General features: G+C 43.1%; 1 protein-coding gene across 1 annotated transcript; it reads left to right on the forward strand.

Annotated features, from left to right (window-relative positions):
* Positions 1–6,985: 6,985 nt before the first annotated feature.
* Positions 6,986–17,508, forward strand: LOC104539044 (3 beta-hydroxysteroid dehydrogenase/Delta 5-->4-isomerase-like). Its single transcript, XM_010182469.1, has 4 exons — positions 6,986–7,034; positions 7,371–7,593; positions 12,599–12,763; positions 16,556–17,508. The coding sequence occupies exons 2-4, from the start codon at positions 7,440–7,442 to the stop codon at positions 17,368–17,370; spliced, it is 1,134 nt and encodes a 377-aa protein (XP_010180771.1). The 5' UTR covers positions 6,986–7,034; positions 7,371–7,439; the 3' UTR covers positions 17,371–17,508.
* Positions 17,509–17,929: the final 421 nt, after the last annotated feature.

The raw sequence follows: 17,929 nt of genomic DNA on the forward strand, positions 1-17,929 counted from the left end.
TGTCAGAGCTGCTGTCTTGCTGCCTGAAGAGGAGAGCAAGGCAACCTGCTGCTACCCAGAGCTGAGGGAGCTACTGGGGAACAGAGGTGAGACAAAGTCAGGGCAGACAAGGTTCTGAAGCCAGGGCAGAAGTCTGATGATGTTGTATTATTTGGAGCAGATGTCCCTTGGGGTTTGTCTGAGTTGATAGGCTGCAGCATAAGTACCTACTCTGAACTACTCTCCTTAAGAAGAGTTTACCAATACTTGGTTTTTAATCTTTATACAATGTTGCCCAAGTAAGGGTGTAAATAGAATTGATCTCTTTAAAATGTGTGCACATTTGGTCTTTGTTACAAATGTTGTGTGTAAATCAGTGAGTCCAGTGTAACTGGAAATAAGCTGAATATCCATGAAGAGTTTAATTGATTTGACTACTTGGGCACAATCAAGTCTTTCAAATTAGGCTAGGTAAACTAGGACTATACACACATGAAAACTGCTAATGTGCCTCATCTTTAAAAATGCAATGTGGTATTAAAAATATCTGGTAAGACATCTGACCCTGTTTTCTTTTAAATAATTTTTAAGGCCAGACTCACTGGCGCAGCCACTGCTTCTATGGCACTTTAGGGCAGAAAAAAATGACTGAGGTATGCTGGGCAGCAACGGGATGCCAAATGTCACTTTGTGCCAAAGAAGTGCTAACTTGCTGGGCACCTCCTCTGCTTAGTGCACCTCCCTGTCTTCACATGAATGCAAGGCTCCCTTTCTTGTATAATTGAAGCTATGTTCTTCTTTCTCCTTTGTGCTAACCACATGGTTCTGCAAAAATGGGAAGGGCTGAGTCATGCGAAGCGGGGCTGAGCTGGAGAAAAGACACCCAAATCCAGAACTGCTGTCCAAGGCTCTCCCTCTCAGCTGGTGCCTCATCCTGCAGTATCCAAAACCACTGATGTGCTCTTTCCCAAAATATAAGTACTCCAGGTGATTCAACTGTGCCTTCTCTGGTAGACGATCATCAAGGTCTTTGTTCCTTATTCTACACACACATACAGTGAAAGAAATCCCTTTTGATTGGGGATTTCTAACCAGGTACTGAAAAATTATCTATTTCTCACCTGCATTTCACTTAGATACCTTTCACTTGCAGTCAGGCTCTCTCAATGCTCCATGCATGGCATAGCAGGCCTGCATATGTACCTCTTCACAGCAGTCTGTGCTCCTTGGAGCGGATATACTGCTCAAGGCTACTCTGTTGAGCCAGAACACCTCTGACTTCAGACTCCAGATTTCAAGCTTTCAATTAAAGCCAACAAAACAAGATGCTGGAAATAATTCTATTGTTACAATAATGAAGGAAATCTTTCAAGGAGGAAAGCCATCTTAAGAAACTCAGAGACATCTGCTGGAACTGAAACAATCATGATGGAGGTTGTCTGCACAGCTGAGCTGACTTGTGGTGGCCTCATTTATACCATTCTTGAGTACCATGAGATCAAAATCTGTTTTTAAAGAAAGACAATGCCACATCATGAAAATAAGCACAATGGTTTATTTTATGACTTTGGAAGAAACAGCTTGTAACTCACCTTCTCTGTTTTTCAAGTGGCACTGAAGCTTGGGGATGGAAGTTAGGAGGGCAGGTGGAGCTGAAGGACATGTGAACCCTAGTAAAGGTAGTCAGAAAAAGTGCAGCCATTGATCAAGCTGTTCAATAGGTTTGTTGTATAAGACAGCAAAAACAACTTAAACCAGAAATATTTGCAGAAGCCACTAATTTGCAAGTCCTGTGATATGAATGTCTAGTGCACTATACCTGGAGAGAGATTTGAAGAGACATGGAGCACTTGCAAGTGAAATTAAGGTCAGTAGGGGTCCAGGACTGCAGGCATTTGGAATGAGCGGCATCACAGAGTTGAAATATCTTTTTCTCAAATCCTGTGTCTTGTTGTTGGCCCTTTACAGACATGCAATTTTTCTATCTGATTTTTCAACTCTACAGTGATATAAAATAGCCTCCTAGCCCCTTCTCCCCTTTCAGATAAGCAAGTATTCCAAAATTGAGGCAATGCCTGTATGTTTGGATAGTTCTGCATGCCCCCAGGAGTAAGGGGAAGGGCAGATTTTGCTGGTCAGGTTTGTTCGAGCATCATGCCACAGTGGTTAGTACCAAAGGGGAACCACTACAGAGTCAGGCATGTGGGTCCTGGGGGCAAGTGATACGGCTTCTCTTCAGGTGAGGTTTCAAGGGTAAGCTACTACCTGTGGGCTGGCTTTCTGGGTCAACGAGCCAGCTCACAGCAGTGCAGACCTCCTGTCATAGCCTGCTTTGCAACTGGCAGCTCTCCTGGTGCTCACTTCCCTGACGTGCAACACTATCAAGAAGTGACCTTCTGCATAAACCCTACTTTAAATTGGCCTTCAGTAGGCAGAAAAGAGAAGCTAGCCCTGTTAGCTCACTCTGTTTAGACCTGAATTGCTCACAGAGATAACATTGTCTGCAGTGATCTTCCAGAGGCCTTCACATGGAGGCCTTCCTCTCTGTTCCAGTAATAATAAACCTTGCCTGCAGAGTGACAGCCCAGAAGATAAGACTCAGGAATTACACCACATTGCACACTCTGACAGACTTCAAGGATGTTCAAGTAGAGTCTGAGGCAACTGGGTGTGCTCAGTCCTGAGAAGGCTAAAGGTAGGGGGCAGGGGGATCACTTCGCGATCTTTTACTACTCAGTTGGAGGGAACAGAGAAGATGCAGCCCAACTGCTCAGATGTGTGCAGTAAAATGGTGATAGGCAATGGGCACAAATTGCAATGAGGAAAATTCCAGTTAAAAATTAGTGGGGAAAAAATCACCATGAGGGTGGTCAGACACTGCAATAGAAAGTTCGTGAAACCTCCATCCTTAGGGATATTCAAAGCTTGACTGGGGAAGGTCCTGAGCAACCCCATCTGATCTCACAGTGCTTTGAGAAGAGTTTGGGTCAAAGACCTCCAGAGGCTCTTTCAATCTAAATTGTTGGGTGACATCATAGAATCATAAAATAAGAGCCACATATCAAGTCTGTACCCTGCTGTACTGTTGTGTTGTCATCATCAACTACCATGGAGCTGCAGAGACAGCACCTATATCTCTGTGAAAGAAGCTGCAGAAAGCATTTTATGAGGATAAAAGAAAGCTATCTGGTGAGTGAGCTTAAAAGAAGAGATCACAGGATTCAACCAGGCTGAGACCATATTGAACAAGCCCATCCTGAAATTCTTCCAAGACTTTGGAGGATTTTTATGATCTAGATTAAGCCTGTGACAATGCATACCAAAGTCTCATGCCCCCTTGTCTACACTCTGTCCTGCTTTCTGTATTTGATTGTTGTAAATATCGCTGAGGCAAATTCAAACAACGTCATATCTTAAAAAAACCCAAACCAACAAACCAAAACTGTGCTCAGAGGGATTGTAAACATGTGGGTTCAAACCCTGCTGCCTCCCAACATCCCTGAAGGATGGAACAGGGACAGGGATTCAGTCTATTTACAGGGGTAGATTATCTACAAAATGGATTCAAATAGAAACATTTTCCTTTGACATATGGTGCCAATTCCTACAGCCCTTAAATATATAATTCACTCATCAATTTCAGTTGAAGAAACACAGTTCTGCCTAAAACTAAACGGAAAGTGAGACTAAATGTTTTTTCTAGTTAATTGCCCAACTCACGTGCTGTCTAATATAGCAAAGAATACTACAAGTAAGACTTCCTGAACTTGAAGATCAGGTAAGAAAAGTTTACAATTACTTTCTCTCTTCTACCAGAAGAATTTTGGTCCTACTTAAATAGGAGATGTTTTCTTTGTCAGCTTTGAATACACAGAAACATGGAGGCCTCTTAAGGTGAATATCTTCATAACTTTGTTAAAGTATCTTAAAACTGTTCCCCACTATGAGAAGTTGTACTTATTCAGAATTTGTTTCAGCACAGCTCTCCAAATGTTAGTTATTTAAATTTTGTTGCCTCTTGTCAATGTGTAACCAGAAGAGAGAGGGAAGTGTTTCCAGGAGGGAACAGTGTCTCACACCCTGAAGGGCAGAAGCTTTCCTTGAGTAAATCTGCATCTCAAAGTACACCTTCTTTCCCAGACCTGTCAGCATCCAGGTTTTTTGAGCTTACAGGCATATGATGGTAAGAAACACATTAATTTTTCACATGAAAAGTACTTGGATTTTTTTGGCTTTTTGGCCACAATTGCTTTATATTTAGACAGCAAAAGATCCAGTTAAACAAGTTTTCTTATCAGTCTGGGCAACATGGCATATTCCAGAAACCCCTTTCCTAAATCAGACTTCATTTCTGGACAAAAGGATCTGTTCTCTTCTTACTCTCAGATAGTTTCTTTTGTCTGATTACACAATTAAACAGCATTGCTCTCTGTAAAAGTATATATTATCCTACCTAGAACTTCTGTGCTCTGCAATGTGATTGTATTTATTCATTCCAGTGCCATGGTTCAGATTGTTCTCAATGCTGCTGGGAATTTTCCCTTTACAGTTTCTCTCTTACTGTCTTCTCATCTCCACTACAACCCCCCAATCCCTTTTTCTCCTTATGACGAGGCTAAGAAAATATGTTCTCCTAACACCAGCTAGCCATTGCCCCAAAGTATCTCTATCACAGTAAACACCAATAAAGCCAGAGGGTCAACACTGTTCCTGGATCAGTGGATTGGGCACACAGGTGTGATGGGACATAGTGGAATGCACATGTACTAAGCTATGCACTTAGTCCATGTATAGCAATTTGGCAATACAAGCCAAAATTGGCCAGCTCTGATTTCCTAAAATGATACTCTGAGACGTGCAGCCCATTCTACACCATCCACCTCTGTGTACATCAGCAAAATACCAGATTGTGAAGGCCTCATTTTATTATAAAGTCAGAGAGGAGAAGACAACATAGTTAAAAATTGGCTGTGCTTTGACACAGAATGCAGAGTTGGTAAACTTTTTAGATGCTGCCAAATTACATTTTTAGTCTGCAAATACCAAACCTGTGCAATAGCTCTGAACTTCTTCAAGTCGTTCCTGGTGGTCAGGGATCTGGTGTCCTCTGGCCTCATTGGTCATTGCATTGCTCTGGAGTGTATACCCCATTCCAGCATCTGTCTCTGTGTGCTTCAGAGAACACCAGAGCCAGCCTTGTCTGCAGCGCAGAGGAGCTGTCACACCACCCAGCAACCCCACAGAGCAGACTCAAGAAGAAACAGAAGGTGAAAAAGCTGTCTCTGGGAGAAACTGCAGGAGGCACCAGCAGGTCTACGCTTGAACTGAGCAAACTGTTGCTGTCTGATCCCTGACATCCATAAGCTGCAGTTTGCATGAAGTGTGTGGCGATGTATAAAACTCCTTCAAACTATGCCAAGCATTTGGCCCAGTAGTGCCTAAGAAAACAAAAGCACAGCAGCAATAAATCTCCCTACAGTCATCTAGGCATCACTCAGATGCTCATATAAAGCGCTACTCCTGTTAAACTTGAGCATTCTAATGGGCAAGCTTCTTGGTGCAGGAAAATGTTTTCTATCCTAAGAGGCTATGCTGTATGGTCTGTTATTATAATGCCATTTTAAGGCATTTTATTTCCTTTCTGAAAGTAAAAAAGAAGCACTGATTCAGAGAACATCAGTTGCAGCAGCAGGCTTTGGTCAGTTATTTTTCCTTGCAAAGCACATGCACTGCGCAAAATTAATTTGCAGCAGCTTCTGATAAGAACATACAACATCAAGGTCCTGTCTGAGAGAAGCCAAGGAAAGAAGCACTGATAACATTTTTTTTAAAGCTTTGTTTAGGTAAGGGAAGGATTTTCAAGGGCGCTATGATTGAAACAGTTGCCAAAACTTTGCCATCTGTGTCAGCTAGAAATTCTTTTCAACTCAGACAGAAATGGTTTTGCTCTCCTGCTGTCACTTCCAGGCCCAGTTTTGCTCTAAATAACAGTGTGGAGGGGCTGCTGCTTCTATAGCTTTTCTCCAGGGCTCTCTTTAATGAGTGAACAAAATTCATGACCATAGAATAAAAAAGGGAGTTTAGGAGTTAGTCGCACAAATGCAAGTAAAGCATTTTTAGAGATTCATACCAGCTATGCCTGAAGTCAGTGATCCCCTTTTCAGTGATTTCAGCCTAATTAGTTGTGTTCTTGGGCTTCTTTGTAACGTCCCATAGCAGCACACCTTACTAAAGACAGCTGCCTATTTAATATCTTGCATCAGCAGGGAAGTCTGACTGTCCCAGTTTGGGAGAGAAATACAGCTCCAGGCAGTGTGTCAGGGTACAGAGACCTGGGAAGGCAGCGCAGGTATTACGAGCTTCAGGCCAGTGCCTAAGCTCTGCCCTGGTCTCACACCAAAAAAGAGCCTAGCTAGAACTGGAGTGAAACCCTAGGGAGAAATACCTGGGCATTTTCTCTGTATTTTTTGAGATGTTAAAAGCAATAGCACAGTTGGCTGCAAAGGTACAAAGACCCAGCCACAACATTATTTTAACTAGGTACTCTCACTCTAGACATTTCAGGGGTGAATCTTTTTCTCCAACAGCTTTAATTTAGCCAGTCTGTACATTAGACCATTTCATCACTTTGAATGCCTTGAGGACACTGAACAAATAGAAAATCCCAGAGGTTAATTTTCAGTCTCACACAGAGAGAGTGAGAAACCCATGCTATAATGGGGAGCCCAGTATTAAAAAAACCCTACAGCAGTAGAGTCTAATGCTCAAAACTGTTATAAACAGCTACTCCTGCTATTTAAATTTAATTATAGTGCTCTCTCCCTTCATATTAACACTGTATTGCACAAGCAAGCACAGCTACAGAGAATTATCAGCATGAGGATTTAGACACGCAGGACCACATGTAGGCAGGGGCTCAGACCTCGCTGTATCCAGAGCCTTCCTCTTTGAGAGAGGAGGGGTGGAAGCACCACATTCGCTTGCAGCAAAAGAGGCACAGGAGAGGGAGGGGAAGCAAAATGACCGAGGTGGTGCTCTGCAGTATATAAATACAGGCAAATCTCCCCCGCAGTCTTCTGAGTGCTAGAGAGGTGGAACCAAGAACTGAGGCAGACTTTTGTGAGGTTTGTTTGGAGTTGAAGTTGATTTTGAGCATTTTCAGATTTGTTAATTTTTTTCAATTTGTAATCGTTTGTAAATAGTTTTTTTCCATGCATGGAAAAAATGTGTAGGCTACTTCTGAATAGGAATAGCTAGCAAAAGTAAGACATGCTTTAAAAATTGCTGTTTGATGTAGGGGCTAGAGTTTGTTTTTCAGTACTCTCTCTTTCTGTAACACCCTGTGTTTTGTAAAGACTCCAGAGATTGATGTTATGTGCTCATTTCCTCAGGCAGGAGGTGAACAAGCCAGTCTAAGCTCAAGGGAGAGCCAGTTCACCACCAAGGAGCAACGCAGAGCAATGTCACTGGCTGGGGTAAACTGCCTGGTGACAGGAGCAGGAGGATTTCTTGGCCAAAGGATTGTCCACTTGCTGTTGGAAGAAGAGGAGGCGCTGGCTGAGATCCGCCTGCTGGACAAAGCCTTTAGCAATGAAGCACTCGGAAGATTTGGAAGTAAGTACCATTTTGCAAGGACTGTGTGTTGTGAGTATATGTGCTGTTGTCTCAAGTGCATAGCATGGAGGTCTTTACCTCCCACCCAAACCCAGCTTTACAGATGAAAGTTTTATTTCAAGGAAGTCTTGCTTTATCCCTCCCTCTCCCTCCAGCACAGAAATAGGATGTAAAATGTAAAAGCAAGAATTTTCTTCACCAGACTGTAAGGCTTCTCTAGATCAGAATCGAGACCTATCTACTATGCAGTAAATAGGTTGCCTTCAGCCTGGCTTCTATGACATCAAAACCCACAGAGCAAAATCAGTGCAAAAATCTCACAGTTCTGCTGGGGGGGGAAGGGAAATGCAAACACTGCTATACTAGGGGTGTGGGGGGGATGCTCTGGTGTAAGCCAGAGCATACCATCCTGGGCTCTGATGTGCTGGTCTAGAAGGGAGTGGCAAAGTTGTGGGGACAAATGTTAATGGTTTTCTTCACTCTGTGATTAGTTTGGATAACAGTGATCTACTGGCTGAGTGTTGTGATGAGGTATCTTAAAAATTTGTTGTTACTATTATCGAACCCTTTTGTGAAGAGACAGGACCCATTAGCAAAGGGCAAGTCAGGACTCTGGCTTCTTGAATGGACTGGAGTCAGCATAGAAGAGTGGTATGCCCAGTGTCAGAAACAATCTGTGATGAGGAAAGCAGCTCAGAGTATTATATTTTAAATGTCTCCTTTCCTGGGATCCTGAGCACATCCATAAAAAGACACATAGGAGCCTAAATTCAGTTAATTTCTTAAGTGCCTACATCACAGACATTTACTTGACAATGCTTTCCTCCATCACATCTTAGCCTCAAGGCTATTATTCCTTATACAGACAACTATATGGGAATTTTTATGGAATATCCCCATACAATTTGCTAAAGAGCCACAATCTTTCTATAGTGATTTTAAGTGTCATCAAAGAAGAATAACAGTACACCATAAACCTGGGGCAAATTGCACACACTTTTAGAATGGTTTTATACAACTCAGACTTCCTCCTCGTCAAATCTCAGTTTCACTGAGGATTTGCTAAATGCCTGGGAGCCTTGCAGCAGCCCTTCTTGCTCTGCTTCCCAGGCAGTTCCCACATTGACAAAACCTGCAGCTGCAGCAGAGGTGGAAGCACTGGCAGCAGAAGCAGGAGTGTATGTGGTTTAGTACTGATGCAGCAGGGTGGTGGCAGAAGCATTGGCACTGCCTGGGGCCAGGAGAGCTTTGTAGGGATAATGAAGCTTCCTGGGGAATGAAAACAACTCTTGGTGTGAGCACAATCTTGGCTGGACTGTAGCAAAGGCTTTGTTGTTCCTTTTTTGTTAATAGGAAAGCTCTGTGCCCTCTTTCCTTATCCTCCCTCCTTCTCCACTGAACACTGCCCAGACGCTCCCTCTCCTATTATTTCAACACTCCTGCTGCCTATCTGACCAGCACATGATGAAGGTAAAAACCAATTGTCAGAGTTTTTTCTCCCCAGCAGAGAGGTCATAGGAACAGCAAGCTGGGATTTCAGATATGTTTGAACTGCCCTGAGCCCTTGCACTTTGACAGTCCCTCTGTCTGTTTCAGCCTCTATAGCTACATCTCTTCAAGTGTACTGCAAGTGCTTGTGCTCAGGACTACCTGAAATATTGTCCTGCCATTCCCTTTCAAGGCCTTCTCCAGCACAGTGACTCCTATTACCAATTCTGGGCTGGAATCATCAGACCTGCATTATTTTTACTGCAGGAACTTTTACTTGCTAACATGTTTGGATTTCTTGAATAGGCAGGAGCAGAGCTGAGTAGTTTTCTTCCTCACTAAGCTCTTGAGCACCTTTTACTTGCAATGTCTTTGCAGAGTCAGGGCTGTGGGTAGTAGGGCATAGAGCAAGTTACAGCTCTTTGTGCCAGGAGACACTCAGGGACATTCCTCTTTTGTCCAAGCAAGTTGCCTGCTGAGAACTTGACCACTGTACTCAGTCTGCGTAAAACAGTAGCATTTGTGGTCTTCCACAGCCCTAGGGAGTCCAGGATGATCCAATCAATGTTAAGTGCTGTGAGCTGGAGTCTACCCAGTTACACTGTGTGGTTGAGAATAAACATCATGTTGAACATGGTAGTTTGGTGCCCTGGGTTTCCCACCTCCCATCTCCACTTCAGATTTATATTTTTGCCTTTCCAGTGCTTCCATTTATGAAACTCTTTTCTTGTTCACTGTTGCACCGACAGTTCTGGAAAAGTTGGAAACCCCTAGGTTGCTCTCAAGAGGATTTCTCACCATCTCAAAGCATTGAGTCCCCCTTGTCTCATCGCTCCGTACATCTCCTACCTCTGACTCTGAACACTCCTTTCATGACATTTTTTAGAGACAGACATTTCTAGATTGTGTGATACTTGAGCACTGAGTGTTTTTGCTTGGCTCGCCCAGTACTGATCCGAAGTAGAAGGAAAGTAGAGGGAGAAGGAATGGTTTTGGGTTTTTTTCTGCTAGGGGAAAGTTCCTGCTCTGGGAAAGTCTCTCCTGTTTTTTTGCTCAACGTTGCAGACATTCATTTGCCTTTATCACTGCATTCAAAACAGAAAGGCAGAGTAGCAACAGAACATCCCAGTAGCTGAAATGGGAACAGAATAAACATCTCAGCTTCCCTGGGCTAAAGAAGCCAATAAATTCCTTTATCCTTTACAAATCAAAATAAGATGCAATTTTTAATTTTCTCCTATGAATATACAAAGTAGACCATTTTAATGAACCACCCAGTTAACCAGGAAAGTGGAGATCGCTCATAAGGAGTGCTATTCCCCACCACCCACCCCTCAGCTGTTAAGTTCTCTATAAAAGAGCACTCAGAAATTCAAGTTAAGTCTCACAGACATTGCTGTTTGCTTGAACTTGAAACAACACACAGAAAAGAGAAAGACAGTTTAGGGCAAATAGTCTGACTGGATTGCCAAGTCAGACACTGCTCACAGCAGAACATGGAGTTTTATTGAGTGATCATCGCATTTCCAAGCAAAAACTACCCTGTAGCAAGCAGGGAGCATTGCTTACAGCTCAGAGGACACAGAAACCATTGGTGAAGTAAAAGTGGCTCTCCTAGTGGGTAGGTACTTTCTCATCATCACCGTATGCAAAAATAGAGAGCTGAATTGAATTTATTCTCTCCCTCCCCCTTCTGCCTGACACACACATGCTTTTGGGATGCCTGGGCAATGGTTTGTGCAGATGGAAATCAAATTTTTCTCTGCTGCCCATCTCAAACTGAAACCACTGTCTGCCAGTCATTTCTTCTTTCCTCTCTCTCTGCTCCCAAGCTCACCTGTAGTTTTCCTCTTTCCCCAGAGCAAAATGAGATCAATGTGCTGATTTCTGGTGCTTAACAAAAAGTCTAGCTCCATAGTCTGACACTTTTGCATCCATACAAGTAGAGGTCAGTGTAAACCTTCTGGAAATGGAGCTCTAGGAAATGAATGCACTCTGTAAAATAAAAAAAAAGGGCCATAAGAGAGCATGTGGCAGTGACTGTACTGGGAGGGCAGTAACTCTAGATTCTGTAACAGTTTTGTAAATTTTGAGCATTTAGGCTCCCATTTCACATCTCAGACCAACTGACTGTGATAACAAAAAGAACCTCAAGTCTGTTGCATTCGAAAAATTTTTAAATTAATACAGGATTACGTTCTAGTGCACTACAGAGATAATGAGATAAAACCATCTTAAGACATGCTTTCACTCAGTTCCAGATCCCAGCAGATGTCTCTCTCCATGTTTCTCCATTAAAGACATGGGATGAAATACTGCGTACTTCGAGTCTGATGACAAAGTGCTCGGATACATGAGATTTCAGTCACGGCTGAGGCTCAAAGCTGTATAAATTAATCAGGTCCTTCTCTTTTCTAAAATGGGCGTGTGATCATGCTAGAAGACAGAGCATCATCTGCTTGTGCTACAGAGCCCCTTCCCCGTAGCTGTGCCTGGGGAGCCCTCTAGTGCAGCCACGGCAGAGACTGTAGTGACACCACGTCCTAAAAAGCTGTAAGTCGTGCTGAGAAAGTCCTCTCCTCTCCCGTGACACAGCTGCAGCCAGGCCAGCAGACCTCCCAGGAGAGCAGCATCTCCTTGGACTGTAACTTTCACCAGATGATCAGCCTGTGCCAGCTCGATTTTGTTAGTGTAGCTCTGGGCTGTATATAGGGATGCTTCTGCCCAGAAGAACTGCACCAGGGTCATGCACATTAGCTGCTGGGAAGGAAAGGGGCTTAAAAAGCACCAGTTAAAGCAAGTCAAGGCTGAGGTAGCTCAGGAGAGAAGCCTTGAGGGTTCAGATTTGGACCAGAAGGATGCACATGCTAAAAATGACCCCACAACACAGGCGCTGAAATGGAGCCAGAGCTGGAATTAGAGAAGGTGCAGTAAAAAAAGATGTGTCAGAACTGTAAGTAATGTATTAGAAGAGCAGCAATGCAGGGAAGGTCAAGGGGCAGGATATAGGTGTGAGCACAACTCTGTGCACACATGCTGTGGGTGGAGAGAGATCACAGTTTTCATCACCTTGAAAACAGGAGCATGCCGTGCCTGGCTGTTTGGTATACTTGTGTTAACACTTTTACAAATAGCCAGTCACCAGAACATGTATAGCTAAAGCTACTCCCCCTGTGAACTTTAAAACAGTCACACCTGAAGGAAGCTTCAGGCCCTGGCTAGCAGTGGGAAAGATTTATCTTTTTTTTTTTTTTAAAAGAAGCATATTGAATAGCGGCTCCAGAAATACAGTAAGTAATGCAATATAGACTTCTCTAACACTGTAATTAGCAGTTGACAATATAGTCATTGGAAAATGCTTTCTGTTTTGCCAGCCTTAAAATATCACACCCGTACCTGAGTGGTCAGCATCTCCCAGGCGTAGTATCAACATCCACAAGGCCCTTCACCACTCCTTTCAGTGCCCTTCTTAGGTTGTCTGTAAGGTATTCTGCTTTGCTTTCTGCTGCCCTTGCAGAGTTCCAGGGTAAGACAGAGGTGAAAATCCTGGAAGGGGACATCCGAGATGTGCCGTTCCTGCACCGTGCCTGTCAGGGGGTCTCCCTCATCATCCACACAGCTTCCATCATTGACACCTTGGGCCTTGTAGAGAAGCAGCTGCTCTGGGAAGTCAACGTAACAGGTGAGCACCTTTCTCAAAGCCATGTCTATTGTGTCCTGATCATCATCTGCTCAGAAAAGGGACCACCTGACCTGGGGGTTTTTTGAGCTAGGTTTGCTCTGCGTCTTGCACAGCTGTACCTGTGAATGTAAAACATGCATATGTGCAGTTCTATGGCACTCTGTCCCTCTTCACATCGAACATGCATCAGTTTTCCATGGCAGAGCTCTGCAGGATCATTCATTCTTGTCAGCACTCACACACGCCTGTCCTGAGGTCTGCACAAGCTCTGCCTTCAGTGGGGACAGCCATAATCCCATGCTCAGTGGACCTTTCTGGAAGCAATTCGCCTTTGAAATCCCAGTGCACTTTTGAGAAAATAATTTCTTATTCTCCCTCTCCATATAGCATCAGCGCCTGTGTACATACTTGAATATTTACAAACTCTACAGGCTTTGGCTGCAATGACAGCAAACTTGTATTGCTGATTTCCCAGACCCTATGGCTCTCTGTTTCCTGTCCTTTTTCTTCCTCATCTTCTCCTTTTCCTTCCCTCTCTTCTACTTTTCCTCCCATTTGCTGTTATGTCTGCGTATGCATGAATGCAGTTCAGAAGAGCAGGTGCTCTTCCGTCTTCAGTTTACCAGTAAAAATCCCTCGGCAAGCTCAAGGCTATGGGAAGGAGGCATTTCAAGGACTTCTCACTCAGTAGTGGGATCTCCCTTTCTACTAAAGAGCCCCTGTTCTTCATTAAAAGATCAGATGAAAGGGGAAATCTTTTGGCTTAGGCATTGCCTGCATGTCATCAGCTGCCAGGAAATGTAAATATTTCCTAAAAGAACAACTTCATCCCCCTCCTTGTGATCTCAAAACCCTCTGTGCCTTTCAAAGAACTGGTACCACCTAACCTGCATGCACACAGACCTCCTTGGCTGCACTGCTGCAGCAAAAGAGCGTTCTTTGTAGCTGACTTGCCTCTTACACACACCTTAAAAAGAGTGAAGTGGCATTTTGGTTGTTTTAGCCTGGCTCATTGCCTGTACATTCAGCTTCTGAACCCTTTCATTTCCACTTAGTCAAAACCACAAATTGTCAGTGACCACAAATTAGAGCCCAGCAGGCAGCTTCTTAGGTCCATGCCAGGAGGGAAGAGCAGAAAGGCAATTTCCTGTAAACCTGTGCATTGGGTAGTATGAAAAATAAACATACAGGCGTGGTAGTTCAGGAAGAAGATTTGTTAAGCTTTTGTTAAGATTTGTTAAGTTTTTTGTCATCTTTCTTGATGACTGTACTCCTTGTGTGTGGGGGGGGAAAAAATAATGAAAAGAGAACAATCAAAACTCCAAACAAAGAACAAATTTTTCCAAAAGCACTCTAGTTCTGAGCTGAAGTCAGAAAGTTTATTTAAGTCTGCCCAATTGTTCCTTTTGGCAGGTTTAGACTTAAGCACAAAGTATGTAGGCTCTCATAAATCTTTCAGATCCCCCCTCAGCAGAGTCTGCCAGCTAAAATAAGCCCACTGGGCCAGTGCGGGTCAGCTGATAACGTTGGATAGAATCAAAGCACACACCAGTCCTGCTTCTAGAGCAAACTGACCCTAAGGCTGGTCAGTAAATACTGCAGTCCTCTTCCTTATTTTCCTTTATTTCCATTCTGATGCTCTTCTGGTTTTCTGACCAGCCAAGACAATGTGAGGTACTTCATAGACTTGCAGGATTAAAGTTTTGTTTCTCCTAGAAAACAGAACCTTTAAAATACAAATGTGTGAAGGAACCAGATGAGTATGTTCACAAACCAGGACAGAAGAAACAAGTTAAACTGGTCACGATGCAAAGCATTCCTCTGTCTCACATGCCACACAAGGCCTTAGAGCAAAAATACCCTTTTAGGGAGGGAAGAAAAGCAAATTTTCAGGAGAAAGGGAATTAAGAAAATAATTAAATATAATCCAAACAAAAATACCCTCTGTGAATCATATCCACAGCCAGAAGGGCTCTGTGTGCAAGCAAAACTTGGAGACCTGCTCCATGGAAGATTTACTTTATTACACACCATGCAAAAAATGCTCAAATTTCCATTACTGTAAGAACCTTTTCATTTTTTACATGCAGCTTTGATTTTCAAATAAAACTCATTTTATTTAGGTGAAATTGATCTTGAACAGATACCAACTGTCAAGATAATTTTATGTTTTCTTTTCTTAAAACTTGTGATGTCATTTGATTTTATCTAGCCCTTCTGCACTTCATTACTTTCCTTCACTTTCTAAACAGCACTGATGGCAGGAATTAAGCTATTAATTTTAAAAATAATATATTTTATTAATCAATTGATTTTCCAGATGACCCTGGCTTGTATGTTACCTAAATATATTGACTTGCATGAACTCACTTTTCATATGAATCTGTTTCTGGTAACCTTTTTTTCTTTGCACTTCTTTAATGCTTCTTAAAGCCTCATCCAGATTTATTTTCCATTTGTTTCAACTTATTTCTATTTTTATGTTGTTCAAGCTTGAAAAAAGGAGTTTTGGTGCCCTAACCATATTCAGTTCAATAATTCTTCCCATTTTTCACTCATTAATGGGTCTGTATTTTGCTGCCAATATTCCTTGGTCGTCTGGACCTCTTTTATTCATTATATACTCTTTAGCAATGCTAGCCTGCTCTGCATTGTGCTGCCTTTATTTGTTGTTGTAACAGACTGAGCAGGATTATTAGTTTATCTATGTGTCTCACTGATAGTGTTTGATTTTATCCCCTAGATTTTAGATAACGTCCTTCTGATACCGTATCAGTTCTTTTCATTTAATGTTCCTTTGCCAAAGACATTTTCCAATGTCTTTGAGCTGTATCTTTTGTTCCAAAGTCACTGGCTCTGTCACACATAATGTCTTCCATTATACCATGCATAAGTAAGGCAATTTTTGCCTCAAAGCTCAGAAAAAAATATAAAATAGTCTACATGCAATTAAATAACACAATTTATTAAAGTATTTATTTCCTCCTTGAATGTGCTTTCCTATCTTAACCTGCTTGGCTATTTGAAAGACCTTGAACTTGCCAGTTTATCTCTGCTCCCCTTGATGAAAGCATTATGATAGGATTTTAAAAGTAAGAAATCCTGTATAACTGCAAGTAAAAAACCTAGTATGTCCAAAAAGGAGGCATGCATACACAGGTATCACTTTGCTCACTGCACATCACTCTGGTTTTTGACTACATGGTATCATGCGTTGTTCTGCCAGAAACTCTTTCTTTCAGCCCTCCTGTGAAGCCAGCTGAATAGTGGATAGACTCCCACTGAGTGAAGCTGCTTTTGGAATAAACCTTCAGGTCCCACATTAATTCTGTCCCTGCTTAGCAAACCACCCAAAAGGCGGGTGGAAAACAGGTACTTCAGCATGCAGAATGGATGGTACCTAATGAGAGGGGCAGCTTCTGAAGATTTTTGGCCTTAAGTCAAGTCAATCAAACAAACAAACAGGCATGAGGTTCTGAATCTGGTCAGTATCCGTGCTAACCTAAGAGCAAAATTTGATTCTTGACATTAAAAAAACCCTCCTCAACCTTTAACTGAGACCAAGTATTCATCCTTGTTTAAGTCTGATGGATGCACTGACACCACTTAAATACAGATGCAGAGAAGGTTCAGTTTCATTGAAGGTGCTGCCCAGTTCAGAATAGGATTCTTCCAGCTGCAAAAAGGGCAGATCTGGTCAAGCTTAGGCCACAGAAGCTGCTCCTGATCGAAAAAGCCCACTTTTTCCTGTTTGGAGAGCTCTAGACTGACTTGTGTGTTTCTCTTTCAAAGGTACTCAGCTACTGCTGGAGGCATGTGTCCGCTGTAACGTCCAGCACTTCATATATACCAGTACCATAGAAGTGGCAGGCCCAAACTACAAAGGTGACCCAATTTTCAATGGTGATGAAGGTACAGCTTATGAGAGCATATCAAAATTTCCTTATGCCCAGAGTAAGAGACTGGCAGAGGATTCTGTGCTGAAAGCAGATGGCCAGGTGCTAAAGGATGGTGGCACGCTGGTTACTTGTGCCCTGAGATCCATGTACATTTTTGGAGAAGGATGCCCATTTCTTCAAGGTCACCTGGATAAGTGTCTGTTGAACAAAAACGTCTACCTGCGCTTCTCCAGGAAGGAGGCTTTGGTGAACCCCGTGTATGTGGGGAACATCGCCTGGGCACATGTGCAGGCAGCCAAAGCCCTGCGAGTCCCTCAGAAAGCCAAGCACATCAGGGGCCAGTTCTACTACATCTCAGATGACACTCCTCATATGAGCTACGCAGATCTAAATTATGAGCTGACCAGGGACCTGGGGTTTGGAATCGAGCCCCAGCTCCCCATGCCTCTGACAATGCTGTATTACTTCTCGCTGCTGCTGGAGATCGTGAGCTTCTTGCTCAGGCCCTTTGTCAGATACATCCCCTCCACCAACCGACACCTGGTCACGCTACTGAACACCCCATTTACCTTCTCTTATAGAAAAGCACAGAAGGATTTTGGCTACATGCCCTGCTACACATGGGAAGAGGCTAAGAAGCGCACCGGTCAGTGGATTGCCTCCATGGTCCCACTGAGAAGTGAGCACTTAAAAAGCAAGGCTGCCTAAGTCTTAAAAGAAGCCAAGACCTGGCAAAACAAGGAGTGCCAGGAGACAGAGGAGAGCTGGGTGAACAGCAGCAGATAACTACAAAGCATTTAAATGAAGAATTTGTGTAACTGCCCCTCATCCCACCACCCCCCGCCCCACCCCACCCTGCCCTGCCCCAGCCCAGAATAAAAAAGCAAAATATTCATTTGTTTGTTGAGTCCAGACTGACCAGGGTAGTTTTACTGTATAGTCCACATCCACTTCTACATCTTGTGTGGCACAAAGACACTATTTTAGTAACACTCCACACAGTTCATGGTGCGAACACATCAGCCCTTCTTTTCACTTCACGCCACCTTCTAAGGCTTTTGTAAAGCACAGTTTGTCCTAGAACCATGATTAAACTTTACTACTCAGCTGTACCCTACTCAGTCAGCTCTTGCCAGCCTTACCAAATGTGCAGCAGATAGAAGCCACCTGACTGCAAAAGCTGTTACAAATCTTGCTCATTTTTTCAAGAGCATTGTCCAGTTTTGTGTACCATTCACCTGACAGTCAAACTTTAGAGCAAATTTAG

Source organism: Mesitornis unicolor, unplaced genomic scaffold (genome assembly GCF_000695765.1).
Source record: "Mesitornis unicolor isolate BGI_N332 unplaced genomic scaffold, ASM69576v1 scaffold26344, whole genome shotgun sequence".
NCBI classification, from domain to species: domain Eukaryota; kingdom Metazoa; phylum Chordata; class Aves; order Mesitornithiformes; family Mesitornithidae; genus Mesitornis; species Mesitornis unicolor.